General features: G+C 38.5%; 2 protein-coding genes across 7 annotated transcripts in view; one reads left to right on the top strand and one right to left on the bottom strand.

Annotated features, from left to right (window-relative positions):
* LOC143854101 (MUS308 and mammalian DNA polymerase-like protein) overlaps positions 1–1,026 on the top strand; it is a 92,790-nt gene extending 91,764 nt beyond the window's left edge. For 3 of the 6 annotated variants that reach the window (XM_077363905.1, XM_077363860.1, XM_077363870.1), the window contains one exon: positions 91–1,026. The gene's annotated coding sequence lies outside the window, so the exon portion shown is untranslated. Of the gene's footprint in view, positions 1–87 lie in introns of all 6 variants that reach the window. The other 3 variants (XM_077363881.1, XM_077363891.1, XM_077363898.1) reach the window with 2 other exon arrangements.
* Positions 1,027–3,129: 2,103 nt separating this feature from the next.
* On the bottom strand, positions 3,130–14,249 carry LOC143868474 (uncharacterized). The gene is made up of 5 exons (XM_077376183.1): positions 14,229–14,249; positions 13,807–14,032; positions 13,475–13,653; positions 11,636–11,861; positions 3,130–3,935 (listed from the first exon to the last, which is right to left on the bottom strand). The coding sequence occupies exons 1-5, from the start codon at positions 14,247–14,249 to the stop codon at positions 3,130–3,132; spliced, it is 1,458 nt and encodes a 485-aa protein (XP_077232298.1).
* Positions 14,250–16,728: the final 2,479 nt, after the last annotated feature.

The raw sequence follows: 16,728 nt of genomic DNA, 5'->3' as shown, positions 1-16,728 counted from the left end.
TTTACTTTCATTTATTGTCTTGTACAGTTGACATTTTAAAGCATGATTTTTACATGCACTCATTTTCAAAATATTTTGCAAATGAAGCAGGAAAACATTCAACTATGGTAGTTCACCAACAAGATTGGGTTGAATTATTCAATTTAGCAATGCCATTAAGAGTTCTTCAACATGGCGAATGTGGACCCGTATGCTGACATGCTTGCATAGTGGTTGCGGCCAACAAAATGTCTAACAAAAGTTCACCTGGTTTCTATCCGAGTGTCTCAATTCAGTCAGTAAGGATTTGGTTGAGTTTTCCAGTAGAGCCAATGCCAGCCTTTACAACAAGTGAAAGGTTATTAGGTTACTTTTGAAAGGAAGGCTGACAACTGGGGAGACTTTTTTGTCAAACGGCAGTGAATGGACGGGACAAGACGAGCTGGGGAGTGAGTTCTCCACTTACATTCTTACTCTAAAGGCTGTGAGTCCTGTTTCTGCTGTCTACAAATATACAATCTATCAATATGCAGGGTATTAGTATTACAGCCACCATGCGAAGGACAAGGTGAAGGTGGAAGCTTAGTGGCACCAATTGCAGCCTATCCGACTCTCATATACTGCGTAGGAGATCAATGCGCATTTTCTTACGCTTTGTGAATACTAAGAGTGAAAAGACACCAATGTTTTAGCCGCGGCAGTTCCATCGAAGTCTTGGTAGAAAATTTTCCTGAGGAAAAACACTGCAGAGCTTGTTTAGCAAAATGGGAGAGGCTTTGTTGCCATTGAGTAAGCTGCATATTTTTCTCGTTCAAGTCTGATTGTCTAACTTCTAACTTCTGTGAGAGAAATGATCAGGGAGGATTGGGTTGCTTGATTACTTGAAACATCAGGATTTGTCAACATGGTTTGTGTTGTGCAGATGTCTTGTATTCTGGCATTATACAGGATCCTGACAGATTTATGTACACAACGCACACGCGGGTCAAGCTACACAAAATTTTATTTTCTGTTTTTCACTAAAGGGTATTCCGGTAAATTTCTCCATGTAGTTGCGTTGATATATAAGCCACATGTTAGGGTTGTGTAATTAGGTTTTTTCTTTCTAAAGTAAAAATAAATAAATTTGCACAAATTTCTATTCAAATTAGTTTCAATTTTAAAATTATATGATTGGTGGCTGTACAAACCTTTCAATTAAAAAATTATATGATGGGTGGCCCTACAAACTCTTATTTTTCAAAATGTACAGTACGGTCCACTCCATAGGATGATCCAAACCGTCCAATTGTTGGGCCACAACATAAATATGTTGTGCCCCAAAAACCATTTCCATAGGATGATCCTAACCCTCCAATCTATTGAAGTTTCCATAATGTGCAGTCTCCTTATAGATCGAAGGGTTAGGATCATCCTATGGAAATGATTTATTTGGGCACAACCGATTTACGTTGGGAACCAACACATGGATGGTTTGGATCATCCTATAGAGTGCCCCTTACTGTACATTTTGAAAAATATGAGTTTGCATGGCCACCCATCATATAATTTCTCGTCAAAAGGTTATTACATTTGGGAAAAAGCTCTCAAAAACCTATTAAAGAAGAAAATAGAGCTGGGTTTGTGCAAATATCAAAATATGGTTGTGTTCATAACAATATAACATTTCCCAAACTAGAAATATAATTTTCCTTGTATAAAAAATGGAAAGTAATGATTTATTTGGGACAGCCCCCTCTAGTGCAATTATGACTCCTCTTGTACAATAAAGTGGGCTTTCTAAAACCAGTATCCCTCCATGGGTAACATATGACCCCACAAAGTACTAGATTTTTTGGAAAAATTCTCCGTTGAATCCATCGGGGGCCGGGGAATTTTGAACATTTTCTCTTACTGATTAGCTGTCCTATTTCAATAGTTTAGAGTTGCAAAGAATCAAAGGCTTAAAGACATCTTTGTCACACTTGGTTAAATGTCTAGATCATCTGATGAGACCAGCAACTGTAGGATGGGCCAGCAATCGTCATTAACCACACACCAAATTCAAAGACCCAAGTACTGAACACATGACAGTGGGTCCATGCTGTACAGTAAACTTAACCTAAACGTTCGTGGCTCAATCAAAACTATTCAAAAGAGCACATGATAGAAGAGTTCGCTATTATTCTATGGGAAAGGATATTTATACCCCAATTTCTAGCATTTTCAACAACCTTTTGTCTGTCCTCTAGGCACTGTTTTGATTGCAGGAATTTCATTGAATAGTTCATAAAGGAATTTTTTTTTTGAAAATTTCCTATTTCCAACTTTTTTGTTTACATTTACACACGAAAAAGGTTACTTGAAAAAGCAAAGTTCAAGTTTTATATGGATGGACCTTCAATTTATGATGATATCCCTCTAAATAAATCACAAATATCATTTCCCTCTAAATTTTGGACAGAAAAAAATTCTTTCGAAAACTTTTTCATGGGAATTTTTTTCCTGCAATCCAAACGGGGCCTTAATGCAAATTACTATTTTCAGGAAAAGACAAAAAGGAGTGTAAAAGCACCCATATTAGGAAAAAACAAACATGTGTAGGTGGGAATGATGTAAAAGGAGGTGGAAATATCATTTCCCTTAGGGCCCGTTTGGATGCCGAGAAGATTTTGATTTGGATTTGTCACATTTGCAGCCCTTTTTACATTGTAATTTGGAACAGATCATATTCTTGGATTTCTAATTCAGCAGCTGACAGTGAAAAAAATCAGATTTCTAAGTTCGCTGTGGAAATAAGAAATTGGAAATCCACAGATCTGGAAGTTTCGTTCACCCTCTTTGCTCCTCAACCTCTCCCCTCCACTAGGAAGTACCCCTTTCCCTCTCTGTTTTCCTCTACATGAGCTGCCGGATCTATTCAATTTGTATTCAAAACTCAATTCCAAATCCAAATACAAAATGGAAGGTATCCAAACGGGCCCTTATTCTATTTATAAATACAATAGTAACAATACAAACAACCTATACATATCATATACGTGCTGATGAACGTGCAAAACATATCGAACATACCAGTCTTCTTAATACAACTAACAATGGTAGAAATGAAAGACAAAAGCGAAGGAAATGAAAGAAACAAGGCCACAGGATCCAATAAATTGCATCTTCTTAGTTGGAAGCCCAGAGTATGTGATCTTGAGGAACGGTGTGGCATATGGGAACGGACCCTTGCTTCACCTTTAGCACTTGGAAGGCTAAGAATCTAGGGCTCCACGCGGACGTGTCTTTGTGGCACACCGCAACAGCCTCCACAGTTGTCCCATCCTTCCCCACCAATGGGACCGTGTACGCCGTAGTGTCACTGGTCTCGTGGCAGTAGAACACGGCGTACACATAAGATTGCCCGTGGCATGCCACAGATTTGGACCCCACCATCTTCTTCACCCCTGATCCAACGGTGTATTCTTGGGTCGCAGTCTCCTTATCGACCGTAGTGGTTAGGACTTGAACATTTGTCCCTAGCTTTGATGTTATGAAATCCACCATTGATTCCAATGATGTAGCACAATACCTATTCTCACCCTTAGATGCAGGTGCCTCACAAATGCTTAGTGTCTCTTTTACTGCTTTGGCATCTAGTGATCCGGGCGAAATTAAGAACTTATTTAGGATATCAGACAATTTGCTGGAGGAGAATGGTATGAATTGGGCCACTCCTCGAGGAAGGAAGGTGGCTCCAGGTGTTGACTTAATGAAGTGCAAATTCATTTTTGCATCAGGCTGTAAGTTCTTCTCTAGGAAGAAAATTGAAACATTTCGGTTATCAGGGAGCTGATCTTCAGAGGCGGCATATATATAGATGCGCCATGCCACATCAACGGTGGTGGTGCCACCCTTGGGAATCTCCTCTCGGGCGACATGAACACCATCCTTGCCTACATCAACAGAAGTACCCGTCTTCTCATCTACCAAATCTGCAGATTCAAACGTTAACAATTAGAAACTGCTCAATCACTACGGCGATGTCTGACAGCAAGGATTTTTTTTTCATGATAAATTAATGTTTCCAAGTGGTGAGAGAAGGGTAGGGCGTGTGGGAGAAGGAGAGAGATTTGAGAGGGCACGACTAAGATATTCGTTGAGAAGTGGCCAAAAATCAGGAAAAAATTGAACCTATGTATTTTGAGTGGAGTTTTTTGTTTCCTGCCTTTTACCCACTTCTCATCACTTGAGAGAAGCTAGTTTCCTGATTCTAGAAAAAAAATCCATGGTCTATGAATAGCCTTTTTCAAGATTATGTCAATAATTTTATCACCATTTAAGAATCCATGAAGACATAATCTTAACCTTTCATTTTCATTAAGAAGATGGGCTATTTGATTTAGAAAATCATTAGTGTCATCTTCATAAGATTTGGAAGAACTTGCCACATTATGAAATTGTACTAATTGGCAAGATTTCTCATCCAAAATACCCTTAAGGGTTTTAATCTCAAGTTTAAAATTTTCAATTTGTACTTGAGATTTAGATATGAAAGAAGATGACTCATTTTTCAAAACATCAAGTTCATTTTCTAATTTTGAAATAGATTTTTTAAGAATTTTAATTTTTGAAATTTGAGAATGCAAGGTAATGCACAATTCATCATAAGATATGTTTTCACTATCAGTACTTGATGAATTACAAGAGGGGTTAGAATTTACCTCATCTTCATGGGTGAGTGCCATGAAGCAAAGATCATCCTTATTAGCTTCCCCTGCACTTGAGCTTTTTCCCGAACTGCTAGAAGCATCCTAAGCGGCTACAAGACCCTTGTTCTTCTTCCAATCCTTCTTCTTTCTCTTGTACTTCGATGAATATGAGTTGAGAGGAGGGCACTCTGGTCTTTTGTGTCCCGTCTTCTTACAATTATAGCATCTTATACCACACTCAACTTCACTTTCTTTTTTCTTCTTCTTTTTATCCTTTTTGTGTTTCTTTCTCCATAAGCTTTTTAATTTTCTCAAAGCTTCTTATTCATCACTATCCGCCTCACTTGAGGAAGATGAGTCCGCTTTTACCTTGGGTGCTAAGGATCTGCTCTCTTTTTCTTTCTCTTTTGGCTTCTTCTCCTCTTGTCGGCTAGTGAGAAGCATCTCATGAGTGATAAGAGATCCTACAAGCTCCTCTATAGTTAGCGTCTTGAGATCCTTTAATTCTTGTATGGCGGTGACCTTTGGATCCCAATGTGGAGGAAGTGACCTAAGCAACTTACCCACAAGCTCATCAGTAGGATAAGATTTACCAAGATTAGCTAATTCATTTGATATTTTAGAAAATCGGGTATACATTTCGGAAATACTTTCATTTTGACCCATTCTAAACATTTCATATTTGCTCTTTAACAACTTTATTTTGGAATCCTTGACTTGTGATGTTCCCTCATGGGTAACGGCAAGAGTATCCCAAATAACCTTGGCGGAATAAAAAAGTGCTACTCTATTAAACTCCTCCGTAGATAAGGCGCAAAACAAAGAGTTTATAGCTTTGTAATTTAAATTTGCATGCATTTTCTCTACAACATTTCATTCTTCAAATAGTTTGGAAGGCAAAGTGTATCAATTTCCAACAATATGCCAAAGCTCCACATCTATAGAGAGAAGATAGATGCGCATCCTTGTCTTCCAATGTCCATAGTTGAACCCATCAAAGAAATGAGGTCTAGTTGTCGAATGGCCTTCCAAAAGTCCGGTTCCATTTATGTTTGCCATTTCACAATTAGAAAGTTGCCAATGATCTTATGATCTTTCCCTTGTTAAAATTTTAAAAAATAATTACCAAAGATTTTAAGAAAAGAAAATCTTTTAAAACCCAAGGCTCTGATACCAAGTGAAATTCCAAGGGTAGGCCCGGGTACTATTCTAATGACAACTTATGAGGAGGAAAAATTAGGTCTCTAACAAGTTTTAAGCTTTTAAAAATTCTAACACAATTTTGAAGATTTAGGAGATAAAAAAGGCAATTAAGCATACAAGTTAAATCCTAAGTGCAATGCAAATGTAAAGCAAGAGATAAGAGAGAGTGCACCAGAGATTTAAAGTGGTTCGGTCCTCAAAACGCGAGTCCTACTCCACTCCACCAACCAAACCCGTTGATGGCTTCACTATGTTGATCTTCTTAACTTCGGCGAAGATCGGTGCCAATTACAATTCCAATTGCCTTTAACCTTGGTGGCAATCCTCACCATGGAGAGTGGGCTTCGCTTCTCCGAACACTCGCCCGAATACAATCATTTGAATAAGAAAGAAAGAATAAAAAATCCCTCACAAGGGTTTACAAGGTTTGTAGAAGATGTACAAATTTGAGCCTAATGATCAAAATCCTAATTCTAGAGGATGAGAGGCATAAACAAGCTTGATTCACTCTTAGGATGTTCAAATAGAGTTTTTGAGTGTTAGGATTCATCATTGGGAAGTTTAGAATACCCATATATATAGAAAAACCCAAAAATGACCGTTTGGGGGCATAGTCGTAATTCTGGCAAAGTTCCCCAACGGATATATTTTTTCCCGTTATAGTGTTCTCGGATTTCCGAGAGATTTTCTCGGAGTTCCGAGAATTTCTCTCGGAGTTCCTGGAATTGAAACAGAAGATGGAAAATGTTACTGGACCAAATCTCGGAGCTCCGATAAATTCTCTCGGAGTTCCGAGAAGCCTATTTTCAGCAGATTTTCAATTCTTGTTTCTTATTTGTTTTGGGCTTCCAAATCTTCACCAAGTGGAATTGTTATGAGGGTTCCAAATTGTTGGAACACCACAAGGACAACCACTTAAGCATTTAGGGTGTGTATCCTACTTATATATGCCTCTTAAACTTAAGCTAGAATTGGATCAATACAAACTAAAAAAGACTAAAATGGTCTTCACTTGTAATGCTTCAAGTCTTCTAGAGTCTTGGATTTTCGATGACTTTGGCCTTCCGAATGTGGTCAAATGAGTGCTTCTTGGTCTCAATCCAAGCAATCTTGTCTTAACACAATCATGATCTACAACTTAGACATTCAGACACATTACTGATATAAAATCACTTGTGTATTGAAATCATCAAAAGAAGATGGGAATGCTAAGGTGGGAACCATTGGGCTTACATAATTCTCAAGTAGGGACCCCTTTATCCCAAAAAACACAACCAATGGATGCTAAGAGAAATTCTCCATGTAGGAAATACATGGTTGGTCAAGTTAAGGAAGATGATATGACATTGATTTTCAACACCAGATAATGGCGATTCAATCTCTACGAAGTAAAGTGAAGATTAATATGATATTCAGTTTACTTCATATTATCAAGCTCAACCCAAACAACCTTCTCGCTTGGAAGAAGATGTTAAGCATCATGAAATGGAATACATTTAGATTTTAGATGTGGATGTGGGAACCAAGCTTTTAAATTTCGACCGGAATCCGAAATTTCGGATTTTGGTCAACACTGAAACCGAAACGTTCTGAAACCGAAATTCCCAAAACATACCAAATTTTGGAAATTTCGGATCCAAATTTCAGATTAAATATTAATTTTTTATTCTATTACAGAAATTCAGCCGAAATTACCGAAATTTCAGCCCCAAAAAAGACATTTCAAGCGCCTATTGAGGAATTTCGCCCGAAATTTTGGGATTTCGGCTCAAATTTCGATTTCGGATAGGAATAAAATTACCTCTGAAACCGAAATATAAAACCTTGGTGGGAACTAGACCAATGGAGCAAGTGCAGAAAATAGACCATTTTCTGATGAAGAAAGAGGATGATGGAATACCAAAAGTCATGTTTAAAAGACTGTACATATAAAGAAATGGCACATCATTTGAGGCCTCTTTACAATAAGACGCATATGAATGGTCATCATGTACCAATTGTCTTAGTTGATAGCAGAGCTACTATCCATGTCCTACCCATTTACATGATGTGAAAATTGGGGAAAGTTGAGACTGATTTAATTCCCGATGACATAATTGTAGTAAACTTTATGGGTGTAATTTAAAAACCTAATTACATTCTACCTATTGAATTAACCCTTTGGAGTAACACGAATTTGATGGTATTCTTCGTTATGGAATGCACATCTAATTATAATGGCCTGCAAGAATAGTATTGAATTCATGGAAATATTTGTGTTCCTTCATCTCTTCATCAATGTGTTGTCTTTTGGAATGGTAACCATGTAGAGGTGGACCAGGTGGTGATGGTGGATAGTACAGAGTTTCTAGTAAATACTAATGTGGTAGAAGCCAAGTTCTATGACTCAATGGTAGGTCCAATTAAGTTTGGAAAATTGTACAGATAAGCCTGTGTGTGCCAGAAAGAATCATGTGCAGCTCAGTTTTTGTCTACATTTTGGGAGGATTTAATTCATCCTATTTATCTTGATAATGAAGGGACGAAATCCAAACATTGTTAAGGTCGGAGTAAAAACAGAGAAAAGCAAGTTTTCAGGGACATAATGCAAAAGGTTGTTGGCTTATAACCTGATAACGCATTTTTGAGGATGAATTGGATTTTTATACCATTCAAATCTAGGATTTGAACCATGTACCTGGAAAAGTTATGAACCTTGGTTAGAAATTAATATCAAGACCAAGGGTGATAAATGACCCATGTATGTTAGCAGATGCAAAAATCACTAGGTCATCTGCGAAAAGGAGGTGAGATAGAGCACAAATTCTGAATGGCCTCGGTAACACCTGACCCCACCAAGTACTAGAATTTTTGGAAAAATTCTCCGTTGAATCCATCAGGGGCCGGGGGATTTTGAACTTTTTGTCTTACTAATTAGCTGTCCTATTTCAATAGTTTAGAGGTGCAAAGAATGAATGGCTTAAGGACATCTTTGTCACACTTGGTTAAGTGTCTAGATCATCTAATGTAACGACCCGATTTCCAAAACCAAGCCGTTACACCTATTTGACTAATTCACCTGATTTTTTTTTTCTTTATGAGCAGCGGAAGTATTCTCAATAATGAAATCCATTTAAAATTTTAAACTCACTTTGTTCTAAATTAAGGACCTAGCATCCCAAATAAAATTTATTACAGTCCGAAATTAAATACTTAAACTGAGTCTAAATACGACAGGTGACCCATCTGTCACTCCACCCTCTCTAATTATTTCCCATTCCCGCTTTATTTATATGTCTTCGTTTGCGAAGGCTCCCTCTTCTACTAATCCTGTGGAGGAAATGTAGCAACGTAAGAGCAAGGAAAAAGGCTCACGACATAAAAGAAACAGTACAATAACCATAAAATTTTCAATGATCAACATTAGAATCCATTTTAAACTATACAGTTTTTCTCAAATAAATCAAATTTGGAAATAAATCAACTTTAGAAATAAATCAAGTAATATGAACTCTCATCCTTACTGTGATTCCCAATATGTTCTCTCCCCCATATGTTCTCTCCCCCAATAGTCATACGGTCATTATGGCCATTATGGCAATTCCCCAATTACCCTGACTCTGGCCGGCAACTATTGACCATCAAGGAAGCTCCGCCCCCTAATGAGACGTGCTCCTTTCTAGGATTTCCTTTGGGTCACCTTCCACCCGAGGATTTTGGGTCACCTTCTACCCGAAAATCTCTCCAATAGTCATACGGTCATTATGGCCATTATGGCAATTCTCAATTACCCTGACTCTGGCCGTCAACTATTGACCATCAAGGGACCTCCGCCCCCTAATGAGACGTGCTCCTTTCTAGGATTTCCTTCGGGTCACCTTCCACCCGAAAATGCATTGTCAGCCAGGTGTCGTACGCTCACAGCCTGGGTAACTTTTGGCTTGACCAAGGACGGATCGTAAGGGTCTGCCTTAGTCCTTTCTGGGATCTTAAGGGTCTGCCTTAGTCCTCCCTCCCTTTATTTCAATTTAGAATGGCATGTAGAATTTATGCAATGTTGCTTTCTGAAATGAATATGAAATTTTGCTTTCTGAAATGAAATACTAAAGAAATATGGTATTGAAGATGCTTTTTCCTTTGAAGATACTTTTACCTTCTAATACAGTCACATATCAAATAATCATAGGAATTACACTGAATTACCGTTATGAAGTGAGTCCATATTCACTTGCCTGAATGTACGTGGAAAGGAGCGAGATAGTGTAGCTGAGAAGTACCCTTTTCAAATTCTGATGTTTCCTGTGTTCAATGTTCTTTCTATCAAATTCCTTTCTGATTCCCTGTGTCCTTTCTATCAAATTTAAGATTATGGGGCCAGTATGCACTATTCATGTGGGCCCTGCATGTTACTATTCGTGTGGGCCCCGCATGTTACTATTCATGTGGGCCCCGCATGTTACTATTCATGTGGGCCCTGTATGTACTATTCATGTGGGCCCTATATGTTACTATTCATGTGGGCCCTGCATGTTACTTTACGGTTACTATGCGAGCATTTCACCGTTCAAATATGATGATAAAGTTTGCATAATCGATAGCGAGTTATCGCCTCATATGCATGCTTTATCCTAAGATGATAAAACTTGCATAATCTATAGCGAGTTATCGCCTCATATGCACGCTTTATCCATAGGTGGTAGAACCAACCATATCACCGTTATTTCACTGTTTGATAGACTTACCTGGATAGTGGAAATAAATAACTATTGACAGACTTACCTGGATAGTGGATTTCCTTTTCCCTTCTCTTCTCTCTCTTTTTCCCCCTCTCTCTCTTTTACTCTTTCTTCACTCTTCTTTTCTTTTTCTTCTTCTTCTTCTCTTCCTCTCTCTCCTTTTCTTCTTCTTCTCTTCCTCTCTCTTTCTCTTTTCTTTTTCTTCTTCTTCTCTTCCTCTATTTATAGGCATTTTTGTGCATAGTAAAGGCTATTATTTAATTATTTATGAATAGTAAAAGGCTGCTGCGTGAATAGTAAAAGGCTGCTGCGTGAATAGTAAAGGCTATTTAATAATAATTAAGTATATTTAATTATTTTCAATAGTACTTTAAATAGTAAAATAATATTATTTAATTATTATTTAATTATTATTTTAGTTTATTTTCGTTGGTGGCGGGCTTGACTCGTAACAGCGTGCTTGACCGGTGTTGGGTCCCGCTTGTGTGGGGCCCGCTGATGTGGGACCTACTTGTGTGGGGCCCGCTGATGTGGGACCTACTGATGTGGGGCCCGCTGATGTGGGACCCGCTGATGTGAATAGTACTTGGTGGGTCCTACTATGAATAGTAGTTTTGAATAGTATTCTGAATAGTAATTCTGCATAGTATTTCTGCATAGTAATCTTGCATAGTGACTATATATATATATATATTTTTACCGGTTATTACATTCTACCCCCCTTAATGAAAATTTCGTCCCCGAAATTTACTATTCGCATAGGCTATCAATTACCATATCTCACAACTTGAGCTGAATATGGGATTTTCTTGATCTCTGAGCTGAATATGGGATTTTCTTGATCTCTGAAGGTTCACTCTCGGAGTCACTATCTTCTATTATGATGACCTCAAGTTCCTGCCTTCCTGCCTTTTTATCCTGAGTGACTCCTGAACAGATGTCTCAAAGATTTGCCTCCTATTTCCCCCTTACAAATCCTACCATCTCATATCTAACTTTTCGCAGGCTTACTTTTAGTTATACGAATAATAAAATTGTAAGGAGAATAGTAATTAAAATCCTGACCTTCAGTTATCGCAGTAGATGCCTTAGCACTGTCGTTAACGAGTGCAAAGAAACGATTTCCTGACCCTCCTTGCGCTTTCTCATCTTGACTCAGAGGGCGATATTGGTTTCTCTTCTCTTGATTTTGCGGCTGGTTCTGATTACCCCTCCACTGATTCTGATTACCCCTCCACTGGTTCTGATTAGGGGCAGACTGTCTCAGAGTTTGAGGCTGATGTTGGGATGCCTACAATTAATTTACATTTCCAGGGTGTGTTGGAAGATTTTAACTCGAATATCTTAACGATCTATGTTGGTGTGTGTTTTCCTTTAAGTGTGTTCCGAGGTAATAGGAAGATGTCATAACTTTTAATTATTAGGTCTTCGTATCCCATCTTAAGACGTACCCAAGACTCGTTCACCAGGTTCCTCACAGCTTAAACCTGGTGCAGCTCTGATACCATAACTGTAACGACCCGATTTCCAAAACCAAGCCGTTACACCTATTTGACTAATTCACCTGATTTTTTTTTTCTTTATGAGCAGCGGAAGTATTCTCAATAATGAAATCCATTTAAAATTTTAAACTCACTTTGTTCTAAATTAAGGACCTAGCATCCCAAATAAAATTTATTACAGTCCGAAATTAAATACTTAAACTGAGTCTAAATACGACAGGTGACCCATCTGTCACTCCACCCTCTCTAATTATTTCCCATTCCCGCTTTATTTATATGTCTTCGTTTGCGAAGGCTCCCTCTTCTACTAATCCTGTGGAGGAAATGTAGCAACGTAAGAGCAAGGAAAAAGGCTCACGACATAAAAGAAACAGTACAATAACCATAAAATTTTCAATGATCAACATTAGAATCCATTTTAAACTATACAGTTTTTCTCAAATAAATCAAATTTGGAAATAAATCAACTTTAGAAATAAATCAAGTAATATGAACTCTCATAACTTTTAATTATTAGGTCTTCGTATCCCATCTTAAGACGTACCCAAGACTCGTTCACCAGGTTCCTCACAGCCTAAACCTGGCGCAGCTCTGATACCATAACTGTAACGACCCGATTTTCTCAAAACCAAGCCGTTACACCTATTTGACAAATTCACCTGATTTTTTTCCTTCTCTCTCTTTTTTACTCTTTCTTCACTCTTCTTTTCTTTTTCTTCTTCTCTTCCTCTCTCTCCTTTTCTTCTTCTTCTCTTCCTCTCTCTTTCTCTTTTCTTTTTCTTTTTCTTCTCTTCCTCTCTCTTTCTCTTTTCTTTTTCTTCTTCTTCTTCTTCTCTTCCTCTATTTATAGGCATTTTTGTGCATAGTAAAAACTATTATTTAATTATTTATGAATAGTCAATGGCTGCTGCGTGAATAGTAAATGGCTATTTAATAATAATTTAATTATTTTCAATAGTACTTTCAATAGTAAAATAATAGTATTTAAATATTATTTAATTATTATTTTAATTTATTTTCGTTGTTGGTGGGCTTGACTCGTAACGGCGTGCTTGACTGGTGTTGGGTCCCGCTGGTGTTGGGTCCCGCTTGTGTGGGGCCCGCTGATGTGGGACCTACTTGTGTGGGGCCCGCTGATGTGGGGCCCGCTGATGTGGGACCTACTGATGTGGGGCCCGCTGATGTGGGACCCGCTGATGTGAATAGTACTTGGTGGGTCCTACTATGAATAGTAGTTTTGAATAGTATTCTGAATAGTAATTCTGCATAGTATTTCTGCATAGTAATCTTGCATAGTGACTATATATATATATATATTTTTACCGGTTATTACATTCTACCCCCCTTAATGAAAATTTCGTCCCCGAAATTTACTATTCGCATAGGCTATCAATTACCATACCTCACAACTTGAGCTGAATATGGGATTTTCTTGATCTCTGAGCTGAATATGGGATTTTCTTGATCTCTGAGCTGAATATGGGATTTTCTTGATCTCTGAAGGTTCACTCTCGGAGTCACTATCTTCTATTATGATGACCTCAAGTTCCTGCCTTCCTGCCTTTTTATCCTGAGTGACTCCTGAACAGATGTCTCAAAGATTTGCCTCCTATTTCCCCCTTACAAATCCTACCATCTCATATCTAACTTTTCGCAGGCTTACTTTTAGTTATACGAATAATAAAATTGTAAGGAGAATAGTAATTAAAATCCTGACCTTCAGTTATCCCTGACCTTCAGTTATCGCAGTAGATGCCTTAGCACTGTCGTTAACGAGTGCAAAGAAACGATTTCCTGACCCTCCTTGCGCTTTCTCATCTTGACTCAGAGGGCGATATTGGTTTCTCTTCTCTTGATTTTGCGGCTGGTTCTGATTACCCCTCCACTGATTCTGATTACCCCTCCACTGGTTCTGATTAGGGGCAGACTGTCTCAGAGTTTGAGGCTGATGTTGGGATGCCTACAATTAATTTACATTTCCAGGGTGTGTTGGAAGATTTTAACTCGAATATCTTAACGATCTATGTTGGTGTGTGTTTTCCTTTAAGTTTGTTCCGAGGTAATAGGAAGATGTCATAACTTTTAATTATTAGGTCTTCGTATCCCATCTTAAGACGTACCCAAGACTCGTTCACCAGGTTCCTCACAGCTTAAACCTGGTGCAGCTCTGATACCATAACTGTAACGACCCGATTTCCAAAACCAAGCCGTTACACCTATTTGACTAATTCATACGGTCATTATGGCCATTATGGCAATTCCCCAATTACCCTGACTCTGGCCGGCAACTATTGACCATCAAGGAAGCTCCGCCCCCTAATGAGACGTGCTCCTTTCTAGGATTTCCTTTGGGTCACCTTCCACCCGAGGATTTTGGGTCACCTTCTACCCGAAAATCTCTCCAATAGTCATACGGTCATTATGGCCATTATGGCAATTCTCAATTACCCTGACTCTGGCCGTCAACTATTGACCATCAAGGGACCTCCGCCCCCTAATGAGACGTGCTCCTTTCTAGGATTTCCTTCGGGTCACCTTCCACCCGAAAATGCATTGTCAGCCAGGTGTCGTACGCTCACAGCCTGGGTAACTTTTGGCTTGACCAAGGACGGATCGTAAGGGTCTGCCTTAGTCCTTTCTGGGATCTTAAGGGTCTGCCTTAGTCCTCCCTCCCTTTATTTCAATTTAGAATGGCATGTAGAATTTATGCAATGTTGCTTTCTGAAATGAATATGAAATTTTGCTTTCTGAAATGAAATACTAAAGAAATATGGTATTGAAGATGCTTTTTCCTTTGAAGATACTTTTACCTTCTAATACAGTCACATATCAAATAATCATAGGAATTACACTGAATTACCGTTATGAAGTGAGTCCATATTCACTTGCCTGAATGTACGTGGAAAGGAGCGAGATAGTGTAGCTGAGAAGTACCCTTTTCAAATTCTGATGTTTCCTGTGTTCAATGTTCTTTCTATCAAATTCCTTTCTGATTCCCTGTGTCCTTTCTATCAAATTTAAGATTATGGGGCCAGTATGCACTATTCATGTGGGCCCTGCATGTTACTATTCGTGTGGGCCCCGCATGTTACTATTCATGTGGGCCCCGCATGTTACTATTCATGTGGGCCCTGTATGTACTATTCATGTGGGCCCTATATGTTACTATTCATGTGGGCCCTGCATGTTACTTTACGGTTACTATGCGAGCATTTCACCGTTCAAATATGATGATAAAGTTTGCATAATCGATAGCGAGTTATCGCCTCATATGCATGCTTTATCCTAAGATGATAAAACTTGCATAATCTATAGCGAGTTATCGCCTCATATGCACGCTTTATCCATAGGTGGTAGAACCAACCATATCACCGTTATTTCACTGTTTGATAGACTTACCTGGATAGTGGAAATAAATAACTATTGACAGACTTACCTGGATAGTGGATTTCCTTTTCCCTTCTCTTCTCTCTCTTTTTCCCCCTCTCTCTCTTTTACTCTTTCTTCACTCTTCTTTTCTTTTTCTTCTTCTTCTTCTCTTCCTCTCTCTCCTTTTCTTCTTCTTCTCTTCCTCTCTCTTTCTCTTTTCTTTTTCTTCTTCTTCTCTTCCTCTATTTATAGGCATTTTTGTGCATAGTAAAGGCTATTATTTAATTATTTATGAATAGTAAAAGGCTGCTGCGTGAATAGTAAAAGGCTGCTGCGTGAATAGTAAAGGCTATTTAATAATAATTAAGTATATTTAATTATTTTCAATAGTACTTTAAATAGTAAAATAATATTATTTAATTATTATTTAATTATTATTTTAGTTTATTTTCGTTGGTGGCGGGCTTGACTCGTAACAGCGTGCTTGACCGGTGTTGGGTCCCGCTTGTGTGGGGCCCGCTGATGTGGGACCTACTTGTGTGGGGCCCGCTGATGTGGGACCTACTGATGTGGGGCCCGCTGATGTGGGACCCGCTGATGTGAAATGGATGCTAATGTTGATCATTGAAAATTTTATGGTTATTGTACTGTTTCTTTTATGTCGTGAGCCTTTTTCCTTGCTCTTACGTTGCTACATTTCCTCCACAGGATTAGTAGAAGAGGGAGCCTTCGCAAACGAAGACATATAAATAAAGCGGGAATGGGAAATAATGCAATGTTGCTTTCTGAAATGAATATGAAATTTTGCTTTCTGAAATGAAATACTAAAGAAATATGGTATTGAAGATGCTTTTTCCTTTGAAGATACTTTTACCTTCTAATACAGTCACATATCAAATAATCATAGGAATTACACTGAATTACCGTTATGAAGCGAGTCCATATTCACTTGCCTGAATGTACGTGGAAAGGAGTGGGATAGTGTAGCTGAGAAGTACCCTTTTCAAATTCTGATGTTCCCTGTGTTTAGTGTTCTTTCTATCAGATTCCTTTCTGTCTATAATATTCCCTGTGTCCTTTCTATCAAATTTAAGATTATGGGGCCAGTATGCACTATTCATGTGGACCCCGCATATTACTATTCATGTGGGCCCCGCATGTTACTATTCATGTGGGCCCCGCATATTACTCATTCATGTGGGCCCCGCATGTCACTATTCATATGGGCCCCGCATGTTACTATGCATGTGGGCCCCGCATGTTACTATTCATGTGGGCCCCATATGT

This window comes from Tasmannia lanceolata, unplaced genomic scaffold (genome assembly GCF_043159265.1).
Source record: "Tasmannia lanceolata isolate RefF3 unplaced genomic scaffold, GAP_Taslan_0.1 ptg000003l, whole genome shotgun sequence".
NCBI lineage: Eukaryota > Viridiplantae > Streptophyta > Magnoliopsida > Canellales > Winteraceae > Tasmannia > Tasmannia lanceolata.
This window is presented reverse-complemented; position numbering and strand designations above follow the sequence as displayed.

What these genes read in the sequence shown, in the direction of transcription:
- LOC143868474 (XM_077376183.1), bottom strand. Translation starts at nt 14,249, where the DNA reads ATGGTATCAGAGCTGCACCAG. An exon ending in ATCTACTGCGATAACTGAAG is followed by an intron (nt 13,654 to 13,806) that starts GTCAGGGATAAC and finishes ACATCTGTTCAG; the next exon opens with GAGTCACTCAGGATAAAAAG. An exon ending in TATTCAGCTCAAGTTGTGAG is followed by an intron (nt 11,862 to 13,474) that starts GTATGGTAATTG and finishes AATTAATTGTAG; the next exon opens with GCATCCCAACATCAGCCTCA.